A 25,526-nucleotide genomic window follows, 5' to 3' on the forward strand; every position below is an offset into this window, starting at 1 on the left:
CAAGTTTCAGAGTGGAGACTGGTCACCAGAATGACCAAGTTGAACTGTTCAGCCCCACCTCTCAACCTTCAGGGAGGTGGGAGGAGCTGGAGAGCCAATCAATGGCCCCTGCTGTAATCTATCAGACCCAGTGCTGAAATCACTATTAAAAACCCCCAAATGACATGATGTAGACAGATTTGAGCTGGCAAGTACGTCCTCATGATAGGAAGATGACACAATCCCAACTCTTCAGGGACAGAAGCTCTTAAGCTCAAGAATGCTTCTGGGTCTCACTTATTAGAGTACCTCTTACTAATTTCTATCCTTTATAATAAACCAGTGATAGACCAAAAAATGTCTTGAGTTCTAAGAGCCATTCTAGAAAATTATAAAGCCTGGAGAAGGGGGTTATACAAAGCCCCTTAAGTTATAGCAAGCTGGTCAAAAATTCAAGTAAACTAGAACCTGAAAAGGAAGGAGTCTTGGGGACTGTGCCCTTAACTTGTAAAGTCTGGACTAACTCCAGGTAGTATCAGGATCAAACTGAATTGGTGCCCAGAGGTGAAGAATTGATTCAGTGTTGGTCAGAACCTATTGTTGACTAAAAAAACACTTCACGATATGACCCAGCAATTACATTCATAAGTATATATGCAAGAGAACTGAACACAAACACTAGATAGACAAATGTTCACAGGAACATTACTCTAGTAAACAAAAATCAGTTCAAATCCTGCCCCTATATTCACCACCACCAAAACCTTATACAAATAATTCAATCTTCCTAGCCCCTCAGCTTTCTTAGTTATAATATTAATACATCTCATAAAATAATCTGTAAGGTGAATGATTTACCACCATTCAACAGATGTTAAGCCCCACTTTCCAACATCTCTACGTGAAAGCTGGTGCTGCGCTGTTTGATAACTTGCCCCAAAAGTGAGAAGGCAGCACAGGATCTCCAAACATGCTATACCATATCTGAGCCCAATTCTAGAAATCCAGGTTATATACCTTGAGTATAAACTTGCAGACAACTGTCCCCCCAAAAGTCAAGTATCTATAAAGCCAAAATCTTTCCTCAGAACCAGCATTGTCCTCTATTCTAATATTCAACTTTCATCCAATTAAATCAGGTTTGAGGCCAGGGATGTAGCTTCAAGCATGCACATGGTCCTAGACAAAACAAACAAACAAAAAAAGCACATTTGATTTTTTTTTTTTTTTTTCGCCCTTCTCCCTGTGGTACTGGGGATCAAATCCCAGGCCCTCCTGGATGTTTAGCGCTCTACCACTAAACTAAATCCCCAACCCCAAATTCTGAAACGTTCTAAAATGCATTAATTTTCAATCTTGCCAACAATCCAGCAATGTAAGCAGGTACCATACAGTTAGAAAACAATCCACTAACAAACATACCAAGGACTATTTACAAGAATCTATTTACAAAGCATGACAAAAATAAAAAGAATGGGTGTTTATGAGGGACGAACATCATCTACTATATAACATCACTATTCATTAGAGCAGTTAATCCACCTTTCTACAACCCACAGCAAGAATAACATTTTTAAATAACTCACGTCTGCATAATACTAATAGAAAATACTGCTCACAAATCAATATTAACCCTTACTCCTGCATTTAATTATGTTCATAAATTGATTTTATGATACAATATTTCCAAAATGGCAGTTTAAAAAGTGCTAGTTAGAGCAAGCGTTGAAAAATATTAAAGCTTAGGGGAGGCAACGTTCAGTTAAGCAAGTTTAGAGAAATCAAACTGAATTGGTGCCCAGAGGTGAAGAAAAACAGAATACAACTCCTACCTTAGAATTTATGGATGAGAACCCATTGGAAATATTCATTTAAAAGTGAAGTGAAGTAAAAACCCTAACTAACAAACACTGATCACAACTATACAATGCTTGAACACTAAAGAGAGTGGGATGAATAGTTAAGCTGAAAATCTTTAGTGATTTTTCTGTCTAGGGTTAAACTGTACTTAAGAACCAGAACCTGGTTTGAATCCTGGCTCTCCATTTATTATGTCTTTATACCATGTAATCCCTAGACCTGTTTACATTCCTAGGCAAGTATCTATTAGCTAGAACTATCAAAAATTGATTTTCCTGATACTCTTAGAAAGTGATAGACTTTTTATTCATCTTCTATTCTTATTCGGATTCTATCTCAATCTGTAGATAGAACTATCCTCCCATTAAAATTACGGCAATTGACCAGCGCAATGGGCACACCTGTAATCCCAGTGGCTCAGGAGGCTGAGACAGGAAAATCGTGAGTTCAACAGCCTCAGCAAAAGCAAGGCGTGAGACCAGTCTCTAAAATTTTACAAAGGGCTGGGGGATGTGGCTCCCCAGTTGAGTGCCCTGAGTTCAATCCCAGGTCTCCCCGCCAAAATCATGGCAATTAAAATAAAAAATTCAATGTATACAAATTGTATCAAAAGAAACTCATTTTTAGCTGAGCAGGTTAGGAAAACAAAGGTGCTAAGGGCAAAGGCTTTGAGGCTCAATAGCTATTTAGTGGTTGTGTTCTTGAGATACCTGCCAGTTCTCTAGTCTCCATTCAGGCAACTATAAGATCCACACCTCATAGGGTCTTGATTAGGACAATTGCAAAGCAACTTACTGAGTCACAATTAAATCAACAAACAGCAACTGTTCTAATTAATTAGAGAAAACTGTCCTAAGTGGGTAACCTTACCTTCCCAGATATACTGACAGTCACAACTGTTATTTATTTAGAACTGTTAAGAGGCAAATTTACTTATTAATTATGAATAAATTTGTCTATATCTACATTTTTATCAACATGGTTTCATGATGAAGTCTGTTAACAATCACTTTTCTAATTTTTTTTTTGCAACTGATTTTTAGTTGTTTTAAATTGATAAATCACATATTATTTTATGGTACATGTTTTCAAATATGCAATTATGAAATGGCTAAATCAAGTTAATTAACATACACATTCCTTATGTACTTATTCTTTTGTAGTGAGAAATTTAGGAACATTCCTGATTTTTAAAATTGCTTCTAAATTCTTAAATATTCGAACTTAATTCACAAGCAGGCATACACTACCTCGTACATACTTAATAGCAATTAAAAATTCTAATTCTGAGCTAAAATGTTTCTCCAGAAGTTTAATTTCCTACCCTTTACATTAGTTTACATTCTTTTAGCTCAAACTTTCTTTCTTATTGTATCTACTTATGTACCTATCTATTTAACTAGGGCCTAAACACAGGGGCTTGAACATGCTGGGCAAGAAAGTTTTATTTTTAAAAGCTTTCATTCGCATTCCATTGTATGGGTGTATAAATTTCATTTTAGCAAAACTGTCCTACACATAAAATGAACTACATCTCTAACATCAGTTTCACTTGCTGATAATCGAATACAAATCAAACAGTGGTTACTTATAATTAAATTTCCTTTAATTTCAAATAGCTGAATATCAATGAAATGATGTACGAATGATGCCTGTGGAATACTCTAACATTAAGGAAACTCTTCAATAGTATTTTGCTTCCTTTTATAAAGCAAAAGCAATTATTTCTAGCAATGGGAAGTAATCCATGTTTTATTGACAAGATAATGGAGTTTTCTAGATTTCTGTCTCCAGTGGAAGTTAACCCAATTCTAGTATCTCGATTTCTTATTCTATGCAACACTACAGATTCATGTTAAGTTTTAAATAGCTAAGTACTAGGTCAGCTTTCCCAAAAGGACCATTTCATTTACTCTTAAGACACACAACAGATACTTCAGATGCCTTTGCTGATTAATAAAGCAATATGCCTAAATTTTGAAAAATTGTTAAAAAGGTAACCAATGCAATGTCAATTTTCAGTTTTCTTTCTAAGTTTCCAGATGTAAACTCTTCATTTTGGACCGACTTCCTTACTATCACAAATACATTCCATACTACCCTTGCATAGCTAAATTAATTCTACAAACCGTAAATAATTGCAAATATTTTGTGTGAGGTAGTATGTGCCACTTGGATAACTTGTTTGCTTACTGATGATTACTTCTCCATTCTAAAATCTGCCCTTCCTATCCTTTCCCAGGCTGAAAAGTCTCGGTACAGTCTACACAATTTCCAAAACAAGAGAAGGTAGCTTCTAGTTCATTTAATCTAGATTCAAGTCAACTTTAGTGTTTGATAACTGTATCCAACAGATAATTCATAGTCAACACTGTGGAAATGTGAATTGACACAGAAAAAGTTTCCTCCTAGGCATTAGGTAAGCACATAATTGGCCAAATAAAATTTCCCATGGAAGGAAGGAAGAGGTGTGGCTGATCCCTCATGTGATGCTAATGCAATACTGACATGCAGGAAAAATGACTATTTGGAAGAACAAAATGCTCTCAAATCATACTGACTATGTGTCATTTTAAAACAAATTACCTAAAATGTCTTAAAATATTTCTAGAGAAGTCAAAAGTAACTTAACAAAGAAGGTATTGCCATTCCGGTGCCTCAGAATACTCCAATCTGCTATACAGAAAGAACCTAAGAAATTATCTGGTACAGTTTACTCACATGTGAGAGGTGGCTTTGAACGGACATTTTTAGCTATCTTAAACTGTAAAAATTCAGCTAGTGAAATATAATTTTGGAAAAAAAAAAAAAACTAGACAATCCACTAAAATTGCATTAGCCACAAATGGCTACTGAGCCCCTGAAATGTAAGTAGCCCAAAGTGTTATGTTCTGTAACTGTTAAGATACACCCTGGATTTCAAAGACTTAATACCAAAAACGTATGATAGCACTCATTCTATCTGGCTATTTAATGAAGTCCACTCTTAAGTGATTATGCAATGCTTAGAACACACACACACACACAGGGAAACTGCATGAAATGAGCAGGCCTCCTTTACTCCACTAGTGAGGTTATGCGAGGAAATGTTGACAACTTATTACTTGGGATCCAGAATCTTTAATTCTCATCTAAACATGAAGAAAATCCCCGGCAATTAATAGTCTGGGATGAAAAAGATCCTTTACAATCTAAATAAAAGCATCTTGAGCTATTAAAAGTACTAATAGCTACAATAATAGTACATGATTAAAACACATGCTGATCCTGGGTGGCGGATTTATTCCCCAACTCATAAAAACTCAAGTGAGGGGAACATGTTTCATTTAATGTAAAAACAAACAGGACTGTTTTCAATACTCCTTGAAGACAACCAGTACTATTAATGAGAGAAATACCCTTTAAAAGAATGTTTTTAATATTCTGACACAAAAATAACTTGTGAGAACATATCTGCATATAAGAAAAAAATCAACATTCTATTTCATGCACTATTTTCATTTTTTAAAATTGTGATCACCAACCGCTAAAATGACTTATGACCCAACGACAGAATATACAGCATGAAACATCGATTTAGTGCTCCTAACACTAATTCCCACTGTATGGAAAACCAGTACTTACTATTTTAACTATTAAAATAAAGGTACACAATCTAGGTGCTGTACTCTAAACCAAGAAATGTCTAGTTAATGCTAAAAAGGAAAAAAAGGCCCTAAGAAATAACATTTGAGACAAACTTGTTTAGTATTTCTCTCTTTCTCTTTTATGACTGGGTGTTATCAAACTTTTCAGACTTGCAAAATGCTCAAATTCAGCAGAACTTCAATCAAATGTGGTAGGGGGAGTGAAGGGAGGGTGAAAGCGTGCTTAAAGACAAATACTCTATACCTGTCACTGTCTCTGCAGTTCATTCAAAAAGTTATTTTCCCAACACCAACTTTATTTGATCAAAGTGACACTTTTTAAATACTAGTAGTAACTGAATTTAGGTCTCTCCTCTAAAACGGTCTTTCATTTCAAATAACATTTTACCTGTGTATAATAATCAAACATCCTCACTAAACTCCAAGTAATTCCTAAGTTGATAGTTCCTTAACTATGCACACACCCTGAGTGTAAAGGAAACCAGACTGCCACACAACAGAAAAATATGGATAAAAACAACTTTATTCTTAGAATTCAACAATTTTCTTAAATCTCAAGATTTTCAAATAGAAATAAATTCAGGAGACGCTAAATTATGTTTTTAACTTTTAGGAACTGAGAACCAAGAAAGCAAAAGTCGTCAATAAAGTTAATGAAATCTCAGCCTTCATCTCCTATTTACTTCAAGATTTTTAACTCGGTTTCCAAGGTCTTTTCCCCCGCGTCCTAACCCTTTCATGATTTGTCTATTTTTTACTTTTAATCTCAAAAGTTGAAAATTAAGTAGAATACACACCACCACCTCCGACACAGAGCCTACTGTAAAAAGTTGGAAGAGCAAAAGGGCAGCGCTGGCCAAGGACATAAAGGTTACCACACCGCTCGCAGAGAAGCGCGCGGGGGGAAGTTTACTGGCCAGCTCTGGGAGAGGCATTCGGTTCCAAGAGTTTGCAGCGTCGAGTCAAAAAGGCCAGAGCCGTTTCCGGTGACACCTAGCAGCAAATCCCCAACCCCATCCCCCGGGATAGAATTTCCTCCCGCTCTCTCGTTCCCCTCCCCCTCACCAAGGACGGCCGCAGCGGCGGACCTCCAGCCGCAGCAGCTGCTCCAGGACGGAGGCCGCTCGGCTCTCGGCCGAGCGGAGCAGGGGCAAGGAGCCAGCCCCGGCTCTCCCGCCCGCGCCTTCCCGCTCGGTCCCTCCCCCAGCACTTCCTACCTTCACTCCTTCATCCCAACCCCCAAGGCCAAGGTCTCCCCGGCCCACAAACCTGATAGCGGAAGTGACGTCATAAAGACCTGGCAGCAGCCACAGCCAGTCACGCCACAGCAGGAGGCTGCGCAGGCCAATGGGCGCCAGCCAAAAGGCGGAACTTCCGCCCGCCCCAAGTTTGATTGAAGCGGGGGGAGGGGCGGGGTAAGGAATGTGAAGAATGACCCCCTCCCCCGCCCCGTCGGTAAGGAGCTGGGCGGGAAGCGGAGGGGGCTGGGGCCGCGCCGCCTGGGCCACGCGGCACCCCTCCCCCGCCCGCGTCCCGGGCACCCACAGCCTCCGCTGGCCGCCCACCTCGGACCCACCCGTCCACGGGAGGGCGCCTGGCTGTCCCACGGGTTTCAGGCCGCGTCGGGCCGGTGCATAACTCTCCCCTCCTGCCTGCCTGCCGCGGCGAATCTGAGGGAAATAAAATGGCGACGGCCCCGCGCTCGCTGCCTTGCCCGCCGTACCCACCTCAGGCTCCCGGGGAAAGCCGCTCGCCGCCGCCGCCAGGATGGCCCGGACCTCGCGCCCGCCGTTGCCTACCGCCGCGCCCGGAGAGCAGCGCGCGAGGACCCGGATGGAGATGCGGGCGGGCGCCGCCGCGGCGGCCTGAGGGAAGGCAGCGCGGGCGTCCGGAGGCCGAGGCGGGGGCGGGAACCGCGGGCGGCGCAGGAGTCCATTGGCGGGGCCTTCTGACTGATGTGGACCTCACCCTTTCGCCTCAGTCGAGCCGGGCTCGCCGGACCTCACTGGAGGGTGGCAACTGAGCCCACCCCGTTCTGGGCGGCTACCACGGAGGAGGCTGGCCTGGCCCGCCCACCCTGGCTAGAACCTCCCTTCCTATTGGAGGGCCGGGAGAGTGGCGGGGCCGGTGTCCTCCCGGGCCCGCCCTCCGCGCGTGACGGATAGGTCGCGTTACCTGGCCGCCGAGAGCGGGGCGGGGTGGGGCGGAGCGGCTGTGGCTCTGGTCTTCAGGCGTTTAGCACGTGCGCTTCCCGCGCTCTGTGCTCAAGCCTGGTGCGCTCAGTGCTTTGGAAAGACGCGGGCAAGCCCTTTCTCGTGGCCTCAGCTTTTCCCATCTGTCAAATGAAACAAATGAAGTAATTATGTCGCCCAACATTCCACCTTTAAGGTTTTTTATGACTTTTTTACATGTTCTAAATTATTTTTGTCTTCAAGAGCTCCAGTCCGTAATTTTCCTATTTTAAAATTGGTCAAAAACAGTTCTTCTGTGGCCTTTTAACTTTTCATACAAGGACTCCAGAAATCTCCGAAGTGCACCTTAAGGTCTCTGCCAGTTCTTGGTCGTTTCAAGACCTGGCCCTAATTTACTGCACACAGTAGGTAGCTTACGCAACCAAGGCAAACTTGAGGCTGATTTGGAATAGAACAAGGCGGAGGGGCTGGGGGGGGGGGCTTAAGCTTTAGCAACCACTTGCATTTATGATCTCAGGTGTTGGTACTTTCAGTGCTCACGTGGATTGTGAGAGTGAAGGTGAAACTAGAGGAGGAAAATGAGCCCAAACTGAAGGATGAGTAGGATTGAAGGAGGACACCACCAGAGGAGGAAGGTGTGCTCAGGAGAGATGGGGGTTGTACGGTAGACAGACTCCATTTAATGTCACCCTAACATTGTGTTAGGTATTTAGATGACGGGAACAGTCTTCAGCTTGGGGAGTTCCAACAGGGTCTTGTGCATTCAAGGCAAGCACTTTACAGGCTGAGCCGCATCCCTAGCCCTGCAATATGTTTTTTTACCATTAGACAAATTGGGTATCTTTTCTGTGCCTCAGACACTTCTATAAAATAGAGATTATAATAATACTTACCTTATAGGTCTGTTGAAAGAACTAAATGAATAAACAACTACTTAGAACAGTTCTTGGTACATACAAGTACGTTAATGTTAGCTTAATATAAGAATTGAGTTTTCTCCCAGAGCAAAAGAAATAAACAGTCTGTTAAAATGTAAACAAAAGAGATGAACTTTCGGTTCACACAAGAAGAAATGAAAATCACCAATAAATGTGAAATGTCTATCTTTATTTTCTAAGGCCAGGCACAGTGGTGTGTGCCTGTAATCTAGTGACTCAGGAGACTGAGACAGGAGGCTTGCAAGTTCAAAGGCAGCCTCAGCAACTTAGCAAGGCCATAGGCAACTTAGGGAGACCCTGTCTCAAAATGAAAAATAAAGACTGGGGATGTGGCTCAGTGGTTGTTTTAGTCAGCTTTTTTTGCCACTGTGTGTAAAGGAACCAACCAGAACAACTGTAAAGGAGGAAAGGTTTATTTAGGGGCTCACAGTTTCTGAGGTCTTAGCCTATAGAAGGCCAGCTCCATTCCTCAGGGTTCAAGGTGAGGCAAAAGGTCATGGCAGAAGAGTGGGGCAGAGGGAAGCAGCTGACATGATGACAGGAAACAGAGACTCCATTCTCCAGATACAAAATAGATACCTCTTAGCAATGCCTCCAATGAACCAGCTCCTCTCAGCCACACCCCACCAGCCTCCAGTTACCCCTCATTTACTCTCATGAGGAATTAATTTACTGATTAGGTTAAGGCCATACCCTAATTATTTCTTCTCCAAACCTCCTTGCATTGTCTCACATGTGAGCTTTTGGGGGTTACCACATCTAACCCATAACAGTGATTAAGTGCCCCTGGGTTCAATCCCTGGTACCAAAAAAGAAAAGAAGGAAATCAGTTGAATACAAGTGTTTAGAAAAATGAAAAATTTCTCATCTCTCAGTTGATCAGTGGCATTTTAGAAGGAAATGTAAGAAGCAGAAATGTAAAATTATTTCTCTGGGGGCAATTTGGCAGCAGAAATCAGAATCTTTAAAAAGTACACATCTTTTAATCCAATAGTTGGGCCCTGCTAAGAATTTATGCCTAGAAAACAAGAAACAAATGTACAAATATTCCTCCACAGGCTGTTCATCATTTGTTTACAATCACTTCAAATCATTTCCTAGTTCACAATAGGTGATTGCATAAATTAGGATCCAAACATGCCATTAAAGGAACTATAATAGTACTATAGATCTACGTTGGTTGACTAAGGAAAACTCTAAGGGTAGACTATTAAATGAGAAATAAGATCATAAAAACATGTATGATGTGATTCCCATAAACCTGAAAACAATTAACTCTGGAATTACTCATAGTTCTTATTGTCTTTATACATTTCTGGACTCTGGCACTATTTATTGCTTTAATAATTGGGGGAAAAACATAAAAATAAAAGCTATGCCAGAGACTATCAGTTGTTCCCCAATATCCATTGTTTCCTTTTTCTGTACTAAATAGAAAACCAGCTTTTAGGTGTCACAGGCATAAATTGTTCACTGAATGTAGCCTGCAAGATTGGGCGAGGTTTCTGGGTTCTGTTCTCCAAGGGAAGGACTTGCCCTCTTTCCCCCTCTTTTCCTGGAGGGGAAATCCAGGCTGTGAGAGAGTCGGGACCAATAGAAAGTAAGAGGAAAGTGCCGCAGTCCGGCTGCAGCAAAATAACCAGGGGGTGAGGAACAACTTGTGTACATTGATACAGCAGGAGTGGGAGCCGTTTATTGTATTACAGGAGGGGTATATATACATTCCACACAGCTTATCTTAATTAACATAAACTAGATACAGCAGTCAACCAATAAGGAATCTCCACACTTAATGGCTCGCTGGCGTCACCTCACAAACCACTCCCTCTGGCATTTTGCCAGGCGCCATCCAGACTCGTTTACAGACTCTAACAGGAAAGCTGCTGGGTGTGCTCGGGAGAGAACTGGGCAGAGATATCGATATCGAGTCCCAGGACAAATTTCTGTAGCTGAGATTCCAAGAGTAGCAAAGCCCACATTGCTGAGTCCTTTCTATCTTATGATTCCTACTCCACTCATATATGCAGCCTTAGGAAAGAACTAGGCAAAACATGCCTTTTAAAAAATTTTATTTCAATTTGTTTTAATTAGTTATACATAACAATAGAATGCACTTTAATACATCATATATAATGGAGTATAATTTCTCATTTTTCTGGTTGTACATGATGTAGAATCATACCAGTCATATAGTTATATATGTACATAGGGTACTAACGTCTGATTCATTCTATTATCCTTTCTACCCTCATACCCCCTCCCCTCCCTTCACTCCCCTCTACCTAATCTAAAGTAACTCTCTTCTTCCCTAGCCACCCCCCATTGTGAATTATCATCTGCATATCAGAAAAAACAGTTGGCTTTTGGCTTTTGGGGATTAGCTTATTTCACTTAGCGTGATATTCTCCAGTTTCATCATTTAGTAGCAAATGCCATAATTTCATTCTTCTTTAAGGCTGTCAATATTCCATCACATGCATACATATGTGTGTGTTTGTATGTGTGTATATATATATATATATATATATATATATATATATATATATATATAACATTTTTTAATCTGTTCATCTGTTAAAAGGCACCTAGGTTTGTTCCATAGTTTAGCTATCGTGAATTGAACTGCTATAAACATTGAGGTGGCTACATAACTGTAGTATGCTGATTTTAAGTCCTTTGGGTATAAACTGAGAAGTGAGCTAGCTGAGTCAAATGGTGGTTTCATTTTCTGAGGAATATTCATATCACTTTCCAAAATGGTTGCACCAATTTGCATTCCCACCAGCAATGTATGGAATTTCCCCACATCCTCACCAACATTTATTGTTGTTTGTATTCTTGATAAGTGTCATTCTGACTGACATGAGATGAAATCTTAGAGTAAAAACAAACTTCTTAAATTTGTATTTTTTGCAACTAAAAATACTTTTGCATACTTTTGGAAACTTCTCTGACCTCCTCCCTGCCCCAGCTCCCTCCCCCATCTAAGTGTGCCTGATACCCTCTGGCCCTACACTCATCACATGACATTGAGATACTCAGTTTTCATAGGTTAGACTCTGCCCTTATTCCTGGGCATGATGATGAATTTTATATATCAACTTGACTGAGCCATAAGGTGCCCAGATACCTGGTTAAAGCTATATCTGGGTATGTCTATGACAGTGTTTCCAAAACAGATTATCATTTGAATTTCTTAGCTGAAGAAACCAGATGAGCCTCCCCATATGCTTGGTCCTCATTCAGTCCATTGAGGGCTGATAGGACAAAAAGGTGGAGGAAGATTGAACTTCTTCTGCCTCCTGGAAGCGGATCCATGGATGTTCTCTTGCCCTAAGCATCCTGGTTCTCAGGCCTTTGGGCTCAGGCTGGACTGGACTCTATTGGCCCTCCTATTCCTAGACCTTCAAACTATACCACCAGCTTTCCTGGGTCTCCAGCTTGCAGATGACAGTATGTGGGGCTTTATGGCCTCAAAATGAGCCAGGAACAGACACATGCACAGAGATGTTCCTCAACTCATGATGGCGTTTTGGCCCAATGACCTCATCATAAGTTGAACCTTCCTAGGCTGAGAACCTTCTATGTATCTTGTTGGATCTGTTTCTCTGGAGAACCCTGGCTAATACACTGGGTCTCCTGTACCAGCTGTCCCTTGCCTTAACACAGAGCATGGCAAATGTATTAACCATGAGGTTGATGACAGGGTGGTGACTTCCAAGACCACTCCAATTCACTCCAATTCTCATGACTCCAGGAGCCTCCAATTTTCTAAGCTTGGAAGTGGTGCCTCCTGAGGAGTCACAGAAGAAAAACGGAAAACTCACAGGCAGAGAGACCCCAGGCATAGCAAATGCCCCTCAGGAGCATCCCTGGGGTGGAGTGGACATTTATTATCTACTTCAAGCAGAGGTTTGCAAACTGGTATGACCTGGGGTCACATCTGGTTCACAGAAGTGCTTTGTTACATCCACGTAATGTTTTAAATCTATTTTTAATTAGCTGACAGTTCTAAAGAATCAATACATTTAATGAAAAAAACTGGACTTCTTGCTTTTCTCAAAAAAAATTGGAATCTCTGGCTACACTCCAGCTGCATTCCAACATGACAATATTTTCTTTATGTACAGTGTGGGCCCTGCTATTTGTCATAGCCACTGCTGACCCGGCTTCATTTTTATTACAGGCCTTGCCCCTGATGTCATCTAAGATTGCATCCTCTGGACTCAAAGCACAGCCTCTTCTTTGGGAGTACTGCTCCTGCCCCACTTCGGTCTTGAGGTTTTGGTCTTGGCTGTTAATCTTGGCACCTTAGTTATAGAGGTAAACAAGTAACCCAGGTTGATCCATCTCAGTGCCTAAATGAAGCCAATCAGAGTTCCTTCCTAGGAATGTATTAAACATAAACTGGGAGAAGAAAGTCTCCTTATTCTCAGCCCCAACCTGTAATGATAGGTGAGACAAGGCTGATCCTCAGGAAAGAGAACAAGCAAGACTGAGACACAGAGATGAAAAGCAGAAAGAGGGATTGTTACAGAGGCGAGTCCCTGCACCTAGGAGTCTCAGAGGCCCCCTTAGTCTTTCTCCAGTGAGAATCAGTGGACATAGTTCCCTCTTTTCCCAGCAGGAATGGGATGGAATTCCTGTCTCTTGCAACTGCAATTGTGACTAACAGCAAGGAGGTTAGAAGGAGAATGGACTTGTGAATAACATTCAGAACCTGTGTTTCCATCATTTACCAGATGATTTGGGACAAATAACTGATCTCCTCGGGTCTTGGTTTTCGTATTTGTACAGTGGGTACTCTAATGCCTACTTCTTCTAGTGAAATGGGGTTCTTGTGATATAGTATATGTGAAGCATTGAATTCAATGCTTGTGCACACAATAGGCAATCACTAAGTATTCTATAAACGTTCATTAAATTTTATGATAGATGTTTAATAAAAGCCAATGGACTGGATTTTAAAAGAGTGACCTCCCTCCTGAAGAATTGTAGCAGTGTTCTTTAAGGGGTTATTTCCAAATCTGTACTGCCTTCAGATTCTGGGGTAGCCTGAAAGAAAGCAGACCTCAATCAACCAGGTGCATTTGGATTTGCACATGATTCACCATTTAAATAATGGGGTGATCTTGGACCAGTTATTTAAATTCTCTGACCCTGAGTTTCCTCCATAACAAGGAAATAATGTTTCATCTCAGATATTCTGAGAATTAAAATTAACTCATTAATATAAAAGAGTACCTAATAGTGCATGCTAAGCTTTCAATCAACTGTAGTTGAGTGTGATGGGAAAAGAACAAAAAGAACGTAAGAGCTAGCCAAAGGTTTCATTTGGGGGGAATCATTGCTATTGTAATTTCTGGTATCTGAGGCTCCGTTGAGCTAAAATGCATAGTAAGTATTCAGAGCCAATGCTGTTCTGCTCAGCTGCTCCAAGAACTCAAATCTCAGGCACACCTAGCAGTTTTCACTAGTTGAAGGACTTTTATGTTAGTATCTGGCAACAAACTAGTTAAGCAGGTTTCCATTAAAAAAATAAGGAGAAGCTTCAGATGACCAATCAGGAGCAGATATACCTAAATCAAGAGAGAAATCACAATGTAGAAAGCTTTTATTTTCTATTTTTAAGAAATGAAGTCTTAATTTCAGGTGCGGTGGTGTGCCCACCTGTTATCCCAGCGACTAGGGAGGCTGAGACAGAAGGATCGAAAGTTCAAGGACAGACTCAAAAATTTAGTGAGACTCTCAGCAACTTGGTGAGACTCTGTCTCAAAATAAAATAAAAAGTGCTGGGGACGTGGCTCGCTGGTAAAGTGTCCCTGGTTTCAATGTCCTGTACAAAAAAAAAAATGAGGTCTAGCATCTTTCAAGTTGCATTGCAGCCAAAATGAGGCAAAAGTAGGACTTTACACCATTGGCTCCCTATCTTAAGCCCACTTCCCTACATGGAGGACCCCTCATGATGGAGGAAGTAGAGCAGGCCTAAAATGAGTTTCCAGAAAGCTTTGCTACTTTATCTGGCTTTGACAACAAGCCCGACACTGACTTGCATAGAATCTCCTCCAGCATCTGTTCTTGTTCTGCCTACCTTCCCTGCCTAGTGGAGTCCAGCAGCAGTGGTAGCCAGGTCCTGCTCAGACTCAGACCGGACCAGATTAGTGATGTCTGTTCCTTTGGTGAGCTCTTACAAACAGTTTCGGATGGACACATTGTCCTTGACAGGCACCTGAAGTGCACGCGTCACCCTCCGTGAGCCTCCCCATCTCTCCTTCAGCCTCTTGTGCTCGTGGAGGAACTGCATTGCATTTCTGTGCTGCTGCAGGTACGCCTGCCTCTGCTGGTAGGGCAGTGGTGGGCCTGGAACTCCCACCGGGCTCACTGGAATCTTTCTGACTTCAAGGAGTGCTTCAGCTCCAGCTCTTTCAATGAGACCCTGGTTACCACTTAGCAGGAGTTTCCCACAGTGTCCAGCGCGGTCTGTATTCCAGCAGAAAGTTCCTGAATGAGCCTTTCCATGTCCTGGGCAGAGAACAGGAATGTGTTAGAAAAGGCTGACTTTCAGGCCACAGGCTCCTCTCACTCTGAGACAGGGAGAACTGAGGCTGATGGGTGCTGCTGGTCACCTGCTCAGTATCCATTTTTTACCTCTTTTATTTTCTGCTTCTCTCACAGTTGAAGTGACCAGGTGTGCAATAGAAGCAGAAGAAATCCTACGGTGTGGCTTCTGGAAAAGCTCCTGGAAAGTAGACAGCACTTCTGGGACAAATCTGGACCCCTTCCCATTTCCTTGCAGAGCCCATGGATCCAATGCCCACATGTGACAGGCATCTTGTGACCCTATGCAAAAAACAATGCATTCACCATGGCTGAGACGCCAGCCAGCTTTGACTTCCCACCTAGAGACATTTCACTAAGAAAAAACAGAACCCCTAACTTTTTAGTTAGTGCTCCTGGACTTCTGCTACAGCACAAGTAGATCTTAATTGAAAGAATAATCAAATGGAAAAAATTAGCTAAATAATTTTGAAGGGGATAAAATCTCAAATCTATCCAGTTTCTTAAAAAAAAAAAATAGTCAAGATCTATCCACAGCTAACTTAGCCTTGCCCTGGCTGGTGGATATGTGGTCTCCAGATTATCTCTAAAGCCCAAGGATCAGGTCTTCCCTAACAGGGTCAGCCAATGTAGAGGAAAATGCACCCATGGCAAAGTCACGCAAACTCAGAATCTTGGCTCTTACTAGCTGGGCAGCCCTGTCTTGTCAAAAATGGGATTCTGTGATCTGAATAAAACTAAAGGAGTTGGTGAATAAGCAGTACTAGGCACTGGGCCAGGCATGCAGCAGGCACTTAGCAAATCCACCTCTTTGCCCTTCCCTAATGCTTCTTCCCTCTCAGGCAGTAATCGGCTCATCCATTCTACAGTCCTCTCCCATCCCCAGTGGATGCCTGAAACTGGGCATAGCACCAAATCCTATATATACTATTTTTCCTATAATACCTATCTATGATAAAGTTTAATTTTTCAATTAGGAACAATAACAACAACAATAATAAAATAGGATAATTATAACAATACACTACAATAAAAGTATAAGAAGGTAGTTTTTTTTCTAAAATACTCCATTGTATTCCCCCTTCCTCTTCTTGTAATGATGTGAGATGATACTTAAAGGAAGCATTTTATAATTTCTCTTTGGCATATCTGAATTGCCAGCATCTACTACTCTTGTAATTTGGGGCCAGGAGTACATTAAGGGTTACTTGAACACAAGCACTGAAATACCACCACAGCAGTTGACCTACTGATTGAGACAGCTACTAAGTGAGTAGTGGGTGGGTAGTGTCCACAACGTGGAAACATCAGAAAAGTGACAGTTCACTTCAGGGTGGGTTGGAATGAGCCAGCATGAGATTTCTTCATGTTGCTCAGAATGATGCCCAATTTAAAACTTAGGAATTATTTCTGGAATTTTCCATTTAACTTTTTCAGACTGTGTTTGACCACAGAAAACTGAAACCATGAAAAGCAAAATCACAGATAAAGGGGAACTACTATATATACAACACACTATTTTGCAAGCATACTGAGATTTCATTTGATGAGAGTTTTGATCAGAATTCAAGTAGTACAATATAAATATATTCTAACATTATATGAAATTTTGAAATAATGTGGGGGTTTTCTGTTATGTTTACCCAGCACTGGCTACGAAGAGAAACAGGGTGAGCACAGGCAAGCTCATTAAAGCCTCACTATGATCAGGTCAAAAATGAGGAAGGGATCCAGAGTGACAGGAAGAAAAAGCAGATTTGGAGCAAACACAGCTGGTGAAGGGGAGCTGTGGGGACTGCCTGAGCTGGAACTCTGTCTTACTCACCATTGTACACTGAATCACCATCATGTAGGATCTAGCACCTGACAGGTGCCCACAACATACAAATGAATGAATGAATGAATGGTGAATGAGAAAAGCATACTATCATTTACTGATAATACTGTATGCTTGCTTGAGTTCAGTAAGTCCAATTCTTTATATCCCTTAAACTATTTTAAAAATAGCTTTATTGAGTATAATTAATATACAGAAATCTATGCAATCTGATAAGTTTTGAAACTTACTTTATATTTTGAAACTATCACTACAATCAAGATAAAAACCAATTTATCGCTCCCCCACTGTTTCCTCACACCCCTTTGTATTTTCCTCCTTTACTCATCTTGACCTCCCTGCCTCAATCACTGACCTTCTTTCTGTAATTGCATATTAGTTTGCTCTTTCTGGAATTCTCTGAAGATGGAAAACATGCCCCCCCCCTTTTTTTGGTCTGGGTTCTTACACTCAGAAATTTTCAGATTATTTTTTGGGTGCTTATGTGTATCCATTCATGTAACTATTCATCAGAACATTTCTGTTGTTTCCAGTTCTGGCTCATTATTTTTAAAAAGTTACTTCAAAGTTTTGTGTACAAGTCTCTGTTTGCATAGCCCTTTCCTATTCCCTCACAGCCATTTCCTATTCTCACATGTTTAAAACTTAGAAGAGGAATGACTGAATCATTTGTCTTCACTTTTTTTAAAACTGCAAACTATTTTCCAAAATATTTACACTGTTACATTCCCAACAACAGTGTATGAGCTCCAGTGTTTTCATATCCTTGCCCACACTTGGTACAATCTAACCTTTCTAAAGGCCTAATCTTGCTCTGGATTTATTTACATTTCCCTAATGATAGTTTTTCTGTGTACTTATTTTTCATCCATAGTTTTTTTTTTTTTTTTTTTTTTTTTTGGTGAAGAGAATGTGAAAATATTTGCCCATTTTTTGGATTTTTTTTGTCCTCTTAGTGTTGAATTTTGAGAATTCTTTATGTAGTCTTTATTTTTAGCAGGTATGTACTTTGCAAATATTTTTCTCCTATGTTTTCTTCTACAAGTTTTATAGGTGTATAATCTAGTTAGAGTTAATTTTTGCATGTAGTACAAGGGACAGATGCAGGTCCTATCTTTCTTCCCTCCTTTTCCCCTCCTTCCCTTATTTAACAATGTTACAAAGTGGCAAAGGACTTGGCTAAATTGTGTTTGTGTCCTGGTGTTTTGTGGAAGGCAGCACCTGTAAGGGATGAAATTAGATATTTAGCTGAAGCTGTTTCCAAGCAAATTGTTGAAGGTATAAGCTGAATCCAGTAAATCTTGAATCTTGGCTGCTTACAATAAAATGTAAGAAGAGAGAAATGACTTAAAGTCAAGATTATTAATCAAAAGGGAAGCAAATTTAAAGACTCTAGCCAGTTGTAATGGTAAACACCTGTAATTTGAACTACTCGGGAGGCTGAAGCAGGACTGAACATTCAGTCTAAGCAGTTTAGTGAGATACTGTCTTAAGAAATAAAAATTAAAAGGGCTATGGATGTAGCTCAGTTGTAGAATTCTTGCCTAGCATATGTGAGGCCCTACATTCAATTTAAGGGGGAAAAAAAGAAAGAAAAGAAAAAAATTCTCATTCGGGTCAAGACTGTAAATTGAAAAATCATGTTCAGGAGAGAACAAGGATATGACCAAAGGACCATCTGATAAGATTAGCTCAACGTCTACACAAAAACCAGGAACTACTGTCTAAGATGGTAGAAGAACAACCCTCAGAACAGTTCCGGGATGCCACCTCAACAGGATACCACCATCAAGTGTGGGGAGACTGCAGAGAGTCCTCATGAGGACAGTGTCTAGTTGGCCATCGTAATAGGGCTACCTCCATGACCCCAGACTGGCAGAGCCAGTTGTGCATGATTCTAGCTCAGAAGAACCATGGGCACACGACGCAGGCACAGAGCCATGTGCAGGGCTGCCAACCCAGTGGGTACAGAAGTTCAAGCACTGAGGCAAAAAAGATCATTATTGAGCATCAAGATTTCTGACTTTATGGAAGACAGTGATATATGCCTGTAGTCCCAGCTACTCAGGAGGCTGAGGCAAGAGGATCAGTTGATTGCAGCCAGCCTAGGCAACACAGTGAGACCCTCTCTCAAAGAAAAAAAAAATTATCCAAAAGCATTTCTGCCAAAAAAGAAGGAGGAGGAGGAGGAGGAGGAGAGAAAGAGAGAGAGAGAGAGAGAAAATAAATAAAAAAGAAGACAACAACAACAACAACAAAACTATTGGTGGTGCTGGGGATCAATCCCAGAGCCTCATACAAGCTAGGTAAGCACTCTGCCACCAAGCTACACCCCCCGTAATTAGCATTAAGATTTAATGTTACTTGCTTTGTTGAGATTTGGTCTTCCTTGGGACCTGTTTTCTTTTTTCCTGTTTATCCCTTTTGGAATGAGAATGTATGTCTATCCCAGAATTGTAGTTTGGCAGCACTTATATTTTTTAATTTCATGAACTCATAGCTGGAGAGCAATTTGCCTCAGGATAAATAATAGATGATATTTAGATGAGACCTGGACCTTAGATTTTTTACTTGATACTGGAATGAATTAAGTCTTTTAGGTTATTGAGATAGAACTAATGCATTTTACAAGTGAGAAGGAAGGACTTTGGGGGGACCAGGAACAGAAGAATGCTATGATCTGAATGTTACGTTCCCCTCACATGCGTATGTTGAACTTGGTCCCCAAAGTGATGAGATTAGATGAGGCCTTTGGAATATAATCAGGTCACAAAGGCAGAGTCCTTGCTATTGGGTACTGTCCTTATAAAAGAGATCCCCGGAAAGCTAGTTTGCCCCTTTTACCCTGTGAGGATACATCACACAACAAGAGTGATAATTGACACTTAGTGAGAAGAGCCTCTCCAAATAAAGAGCTAAGCACAATCACTAACAATCGAGCACTAGACTGGATTCAGAGGAAATTATAATCTTCACTTCTATATATACAAGGGAGTATGTCCTCATTAGAAACCATCTGCCAGTACTGTGATCTTAGACTTGGAACCTTCAAACTGAGAAATAAATGTCCACGGTTGATATGCAACCCAGTTTATGGTGTTTTGCTATAGCAGCCCATACTAATACAGTATGTGCCTGGGAGAGGTAAAGGGGCTCTGAACCACTCTCCTCCGCCCCCATCTTGCTTTAGGCATCACTTCCATGTGGATGCTCCTGAGTTGTATCCTTTATAATAGTCTAGTGAGCTAAGGTAAAGTCTTTTCCTGAGTTCTATGAGTTGTTCTAGAAAATTCTCAAAAGTGAGAAGGCAGTGTTGGGAATCTCCTGAGTTTATAGCTGTTGGTCAGAAGAATAGGGGCAACGTGGGGCATGTGCCTGGCATCTGAAATGGGGCAGTCTCGTGGGATAGCCCGTAACCTGTGGGATCTGTGCTGAATCAGGTGGGTTACAACTAAATTGAGTTGTTGAAAACTCATCCGATGTTGGAGAATCAGAGTGTGAGATATTCCCAAATCACTGAAGTTTTATAAAGAATGGATGTTAGATTTTTTTCCAAAAAAAATTGTTTATTGAAATGTTTAACATAAACTTTTAGTTTATGGTGAATTAGGTTGATTGTTTTTAGAATGTTAAACCAACCTTATATTCCTGACATAAACCCTCTTGGTCATGATATGCTAAACTTGAATATTTTGGATTTGATTTGCAGTTCAATCCCTAGAATAAAAAAAAACAAAACAAACAAGCAAACAAAATCCAACAACAAAACTAAAACCAAAAAAAAAATTTATTATAGATTTCTTATGTCAATATTCATAAAAAAATGTTGATTGTAATTTTCTTTTTCTGATTTTAGTTTCAGAGTAATACTGGTCTTTCAGAAAGAATTGGGAAGTAATGTCACATCTTCAACTTTCTGGATGTTTCTATGTGTACTGCTTCTTCCCTAAATGTTTGGTAGAATTCACCAGGGAAGCTCTCTGGGCCTTCAGTTTCTATTGTGGAGAAAATTTTAAACTACAAATTTAGCTTTAACAGATAAACAAATATTCTGGTAATTTATTTCTTCTTGGGTGAATTTTGATAGTTTGTGCCCCTTACAGAATTTATGAAATTTTGGCATAAAGTTGTTCTCAATAGTCCCTTATCATCTGGCATGTCCTTTTGATTGACTGACCCCTTCATTAAAATGCAAGGGCCTTGGTAATTTATAAATTGTAAGCCAAATTGCAAAGAGCCATTTTTACTTTCTTAGGATTTATGTTAGCACAATCAGTCTTTTTCCATTTTTATTAACATTTAACCTATATTGTGATTACATTTATAGTGCATTTGTGATAAGCAGTGAACAGTTAGGTCTTGATTTTTATTCATTCTGAAAAATGCCATTTTAATTAGAGTGTTTATATCATTTTGATTTAAGGTGGTTTTCAATCTGGATAGGTTTGAGGTCTATCACCTTGCTATTTGCTTCTATTTGTCCAATCTAGGGTTTGGTTTCTTTCTTTCTTTTTAAAACTTCTTTACAATTAACCTGTGATTCAACTTTATCTCCTTTGCTGGTGTTATAGTTTGGGTATGAGGTGTTCCCCAAAAGCTCCCATGTTAATGTAGGAATATTCAGAGAGGCAGTGATTGGATTGAATGGACTAACTGGAGGGTAACTGAAGGCAGGCGGGGTAGGAGTAGGTGGATCACTGGGGGAGTGCCCTGGAGGGTTCATCTTCCCTATGACCCCTTCCCCTTGCTCCCTCCACTTCCTGGCTGCCAAGAGTGGAGCAGAGCTCCTTCACCAGAGCCTCCTTCCAAGATGTGCTTCCTCACCTTGGGCCAAGGGCAATGGAATTGCCCACCACAGACTGAAACTTTGAAACTGCCAGTCAAAATAAACTGTCCCTCTTCTAAACTGCCCTTGTCAGGTATTTTGATCAGACGAATGACAGGCTAACACAGTTGGATTACTAGATATGACTCTTTCTTTAGTTTGCTGGTTGTTTTGAAAGGTTATGGAAAATAATTTTCCAACAAGACAGCTTTCGGAGAAAAACAGAGGGGCAGTGTGCCTCGGGGGGAGGGAGGGAAATTAGCCAAATATTAACAAAGGGCCCTGAGGCAAAAAGCAGACTTTCATCCCTTCCTGGGTTTATCCCCAGCGTCTCCATCGAAAGCAAACATTCATCCCTTTCCAACCACAGCAGGTCCTGGAGGGAGGAGGCAAATACTGAAACTCTGGGCCCTGGACTTTTACCCTTTCCCACAGCCAATGAGTCCTGGAAGGAGAAAAGCAAATGGTGAAGCTCTGGGTAACAGCGGGTCCCAGAGATAAGCAGTGAACACCGAGTTGTGAGATTTTTCCCAGTGACAACAAGTTTAAAACTTTTTACAATTGCCCTCCTGGGTTAAAATTTTAACCTACACAACTAGTTCCCTGACTGTCCAAACTGCATGTCCGCATCTCCAATGGTTAATTCACCCTCCCTGTAATCTATAAAACCCAGACTCCTTCTGTAACCCCGGGGGCCATTTTCATACCCAGAAAATGAGCCCTCCCGTGCCTGATGGATTGACTGCGCTGCAGAATAAAGGAAAGGCTGCTGATCCAAGGTTTGCTTCTGGCGCTTACAGCCTTAGTGCTTATAGTATGCATTATCAACCATCAGTCTACCTAGTGATATTAGACCACTTTAAAAATTAAAACCTTACAATAGTATACTTATATTTTGCCTCTTCTAGTCTTTATCCTATCGTTGTCATTCATTTTGGGGAGAGGGGGTTACTGGGGATTGAACTCAGGGGCACCTGACCACTGAGCCACTTCCCATCCCTATTTTTTATTTCATTTAGAGACAGGGTCTCACTGAGTTGCTTAGTGCCTCGCTTTTGCTGAGGTTGGCTTTGAACTCACGATCCTCCTGCCTCAGCCTCCTGAGTCGCTGGGATTACAGGCGTGCACCACTGCATCCGGCCTGTCATACATTTTTATATATTTCATAAATCCTCCAACATATTATTATTTTGAGCAATCAATTAATGATTTAAATAATATGAAAAAATGCCGCGTCCGGCTAACGGAGCCGAGTCCGGCGAGGGACGGCGGGGTTAAAAATACACAGGACACCAAGGTTCTTCATCCAGGAGGGAGCGTGTGCGCGCTTTATTGCCAGATTTGTTCCCCTTATATATCTTTTTAACAGCTGCGGGAAATTACTCAAAAGTGAGGAGGGAAGAGTAATAACTGCGTCCTTGGGTTACCGTCACGTCACCGTCCCCTATCAGGAGGCTCGAACAGGTCAAGATGTTCCCGAGAGACACATATGTGCGAGGCAGATAAACAGGGAACCGCAAGCCCGCTTCACGGCCTTGTGAGCTGGCCACATTGACATGCATAACAAAGAACTGGGGGTTGAGTCCCCAGGGGCCAGGGCGGGCCTGCTACCAGCAAAAAAAAACATGATTTCCATTTCTGATGCTTTTCATTACTTTGTGTAGATCCAGATTTCCTTCTGCTGAAAGAATTTCCTTTAGCATTTCTTATGAGTGATGAATTCTTTCATTTTTTTAAATGTCTGAAAATATTTTTGTTTCACTTTCACTTTTAAAAGATATTTTCACTAGATATAGAATTTTAGAGTGCTATCTTTCTTTAGTTCATATTTTTAAGACTCTTTTTGCTCCATTGTCTTCTTGGTTGGCTTGTTTCCAAGGAGAATTCTAATACAATCTTTATATTGTTCCTCTGTATATAACATGCCTTTCCTACACCACCTGACTATGATGGCACTGGTCTATAATCCCAGCTGCTCAGGATGAGACAGGGAGATTGCAAATTTGAGGTCAGCCTAGACAATTTAGTGAGATCCTGACTCAAAATTGTGTCCATCTAGAACTAAAAAATAAATTACTATTTTTTAAAAAGGAAATCTATAAAGTCAGCTGTGGCAGACACAGTTCTGTCCAGATTTCCCTTCAAGGGAGAGCTTTTCACCCTCCTGTGGTGGGTGTCATCAGTTTCCAGTTATTAGTTCTGTGGGATTGTCCTCAGCTGTGCTAGTTACATCCTGTGACCAGCCATTCCAGCCTCCCATGGGCTATTTTGATGGGCAATGCTGGTTCCAGAGTCTGCACCAGAAAATATAAAGAGCTGGTATAAAGCTCAGTGGTAAAGCACCCCTGGGTTCAATCCCCAGTACCAAGACTTTCTCTTTATTATTAGTTTTCAGCAAATTGAACCTGAGGTTCCTTAGTACAGTTTTTCAGTGTGCTTTTTGTGCTTGAGTTTTGCCATTCCTATGGCTGTGACTTCATAGCCTTTATTAAGTTTGGAAAACTTTGGTCATTATTTCTTTAAATAATTATCTTTCCCTCCCTTGACCTATCCTTTCCTTCAGGGACTCTACCTACTCCATATATTTGGGACACTTGCAGTCCTCCCACAACTCACTAGTGCTCTTGAATTAAAAAGTAACATGTTCTTCTTTGTTTCATCTTGTGTAATTTCCATTGTTATAGCTTCAATTTCATAAATCATTTCTTTCACTGCGTGTAACCTGCTGATAATCCCACTTGGTCTATTTTTTTTGTGATACTGTGGATTTCGTCTCTACAAATTCAACCTGAATATTTTTAAATCTTCCATGTCTTTAACTTCTTGGAATATGGGATCTAATTATAATACATTTAGTGTCTTTGCTAATTCTAACATCTGTCTAGGTTCTGATTTGATTTTGACTGTCTGGTTACCTTTCTCATTATGGGACACGTTTTCCTGTTTCTTTGTCTGCCTGATAATCTTTAATTGGATGCCAGACATGGTGACTTTGACTTTGTTGGTGCTGGTTATTTTTGCCTCTTATAAATCATACATTTCGCTCTGGGATGCAGCTGAGTTACTTGGAAAGAGTTTGATCTTTTCTGGTATTGCTGTCATTATTTGCTAAGTGGGCCCACCAGCAGTGGTCAGTCAAGGGCCAATTAGTCCCCACTGCTGAGGCAAGACCCCCCCAGCCCTCCTCTCAATGTTTCACATGTAATGAGTTTTCCAGTCTTGCTCATGGGGACAGGCTCCCTGTTTAAGCTCCAATCACTGTTCCCTCCACCCTTTCATCTGGTTTCTTCCCTGAGCTTGGAGAGTTTCCTCACAAACATGTGCTGATCAGTGTGCTACTGTAGCTCAGGGGACATCTGCTGTCTCTCCCCTGGTCTCCAGTTCTCTCTGTAGCCCCCTCCTCTCTGGACTCTGTCCTATGTGCTCTAACTGCCTAGGCCTCCACAACTCTTAGCTCCATCTTTGAAACTCACACTTTGTATGAGTTCCCTCTTACAGTGCCCTGGCCTGGAAGCTCACGGTGGTAAGGAGGGGCCAACTGTACCTTCACCTTATGATTCCCAACTTGGGAATTATGGTTCTTCAAAGTCTGAGGTCCAGTGTCTTCAAAACCGTGACTCATAGGTTTTGTGCTTATCATTGTTGTTTCAAAAGGGAGGGTTTATTCAATTCCTGGCACCCCATCTTAGC

General features: G+C 41.1%; 1 protein-coding gene across 1 annotated transcript in view; it reads right to left on the reverse strand.

Moving 5' to 3' along the window:
- LOC131424664 (uncharacterized) overlaps positions 1 to 24,821 on the reverse strand; it is a 49,113-nt gene extending 24,292 nt beyond the window's left edge. Inside the window, exons 1-3 of the mRNA XM_058583461.1 lie at positions 24,752 to 24,821; positions 14,812 to 15,138; positions 6,552 to 7,431 (exon numbers count right to left, since the gene is read on the reverse strand). Coding sequence (XP_058439444.1) covers positions 6,552 to 7,431; positions 14,812 to 15,138; positions 24,752 to 24,821 — 1,277 coding nt within the window. The remainder of the gene's footprint in view (positions 1 to 6,551; positions 7,432 to 14,811; positions 15,139 to 24,751) is intronic.
- Positions 24,822 to 25,526: the final 705 nt, after the last annotated feature.

The sequence above is a fragment of the Marmota monax genome, unplaced genomic scaffold, assembly GCF_021218885.2.
Source record: "Marmota monax isolate L192 unplaced genomic scaffold, Marmota_monax_Labrador192_F-V1.1 WCK01_AAM20220418_F8-fsc00231, whole genome shotgun sequence".
NCBI lineage: Eukaryota > Metazoa > Chordata > Mammalia > Rodentia > Sciuridae > Marmota > Marmota monax.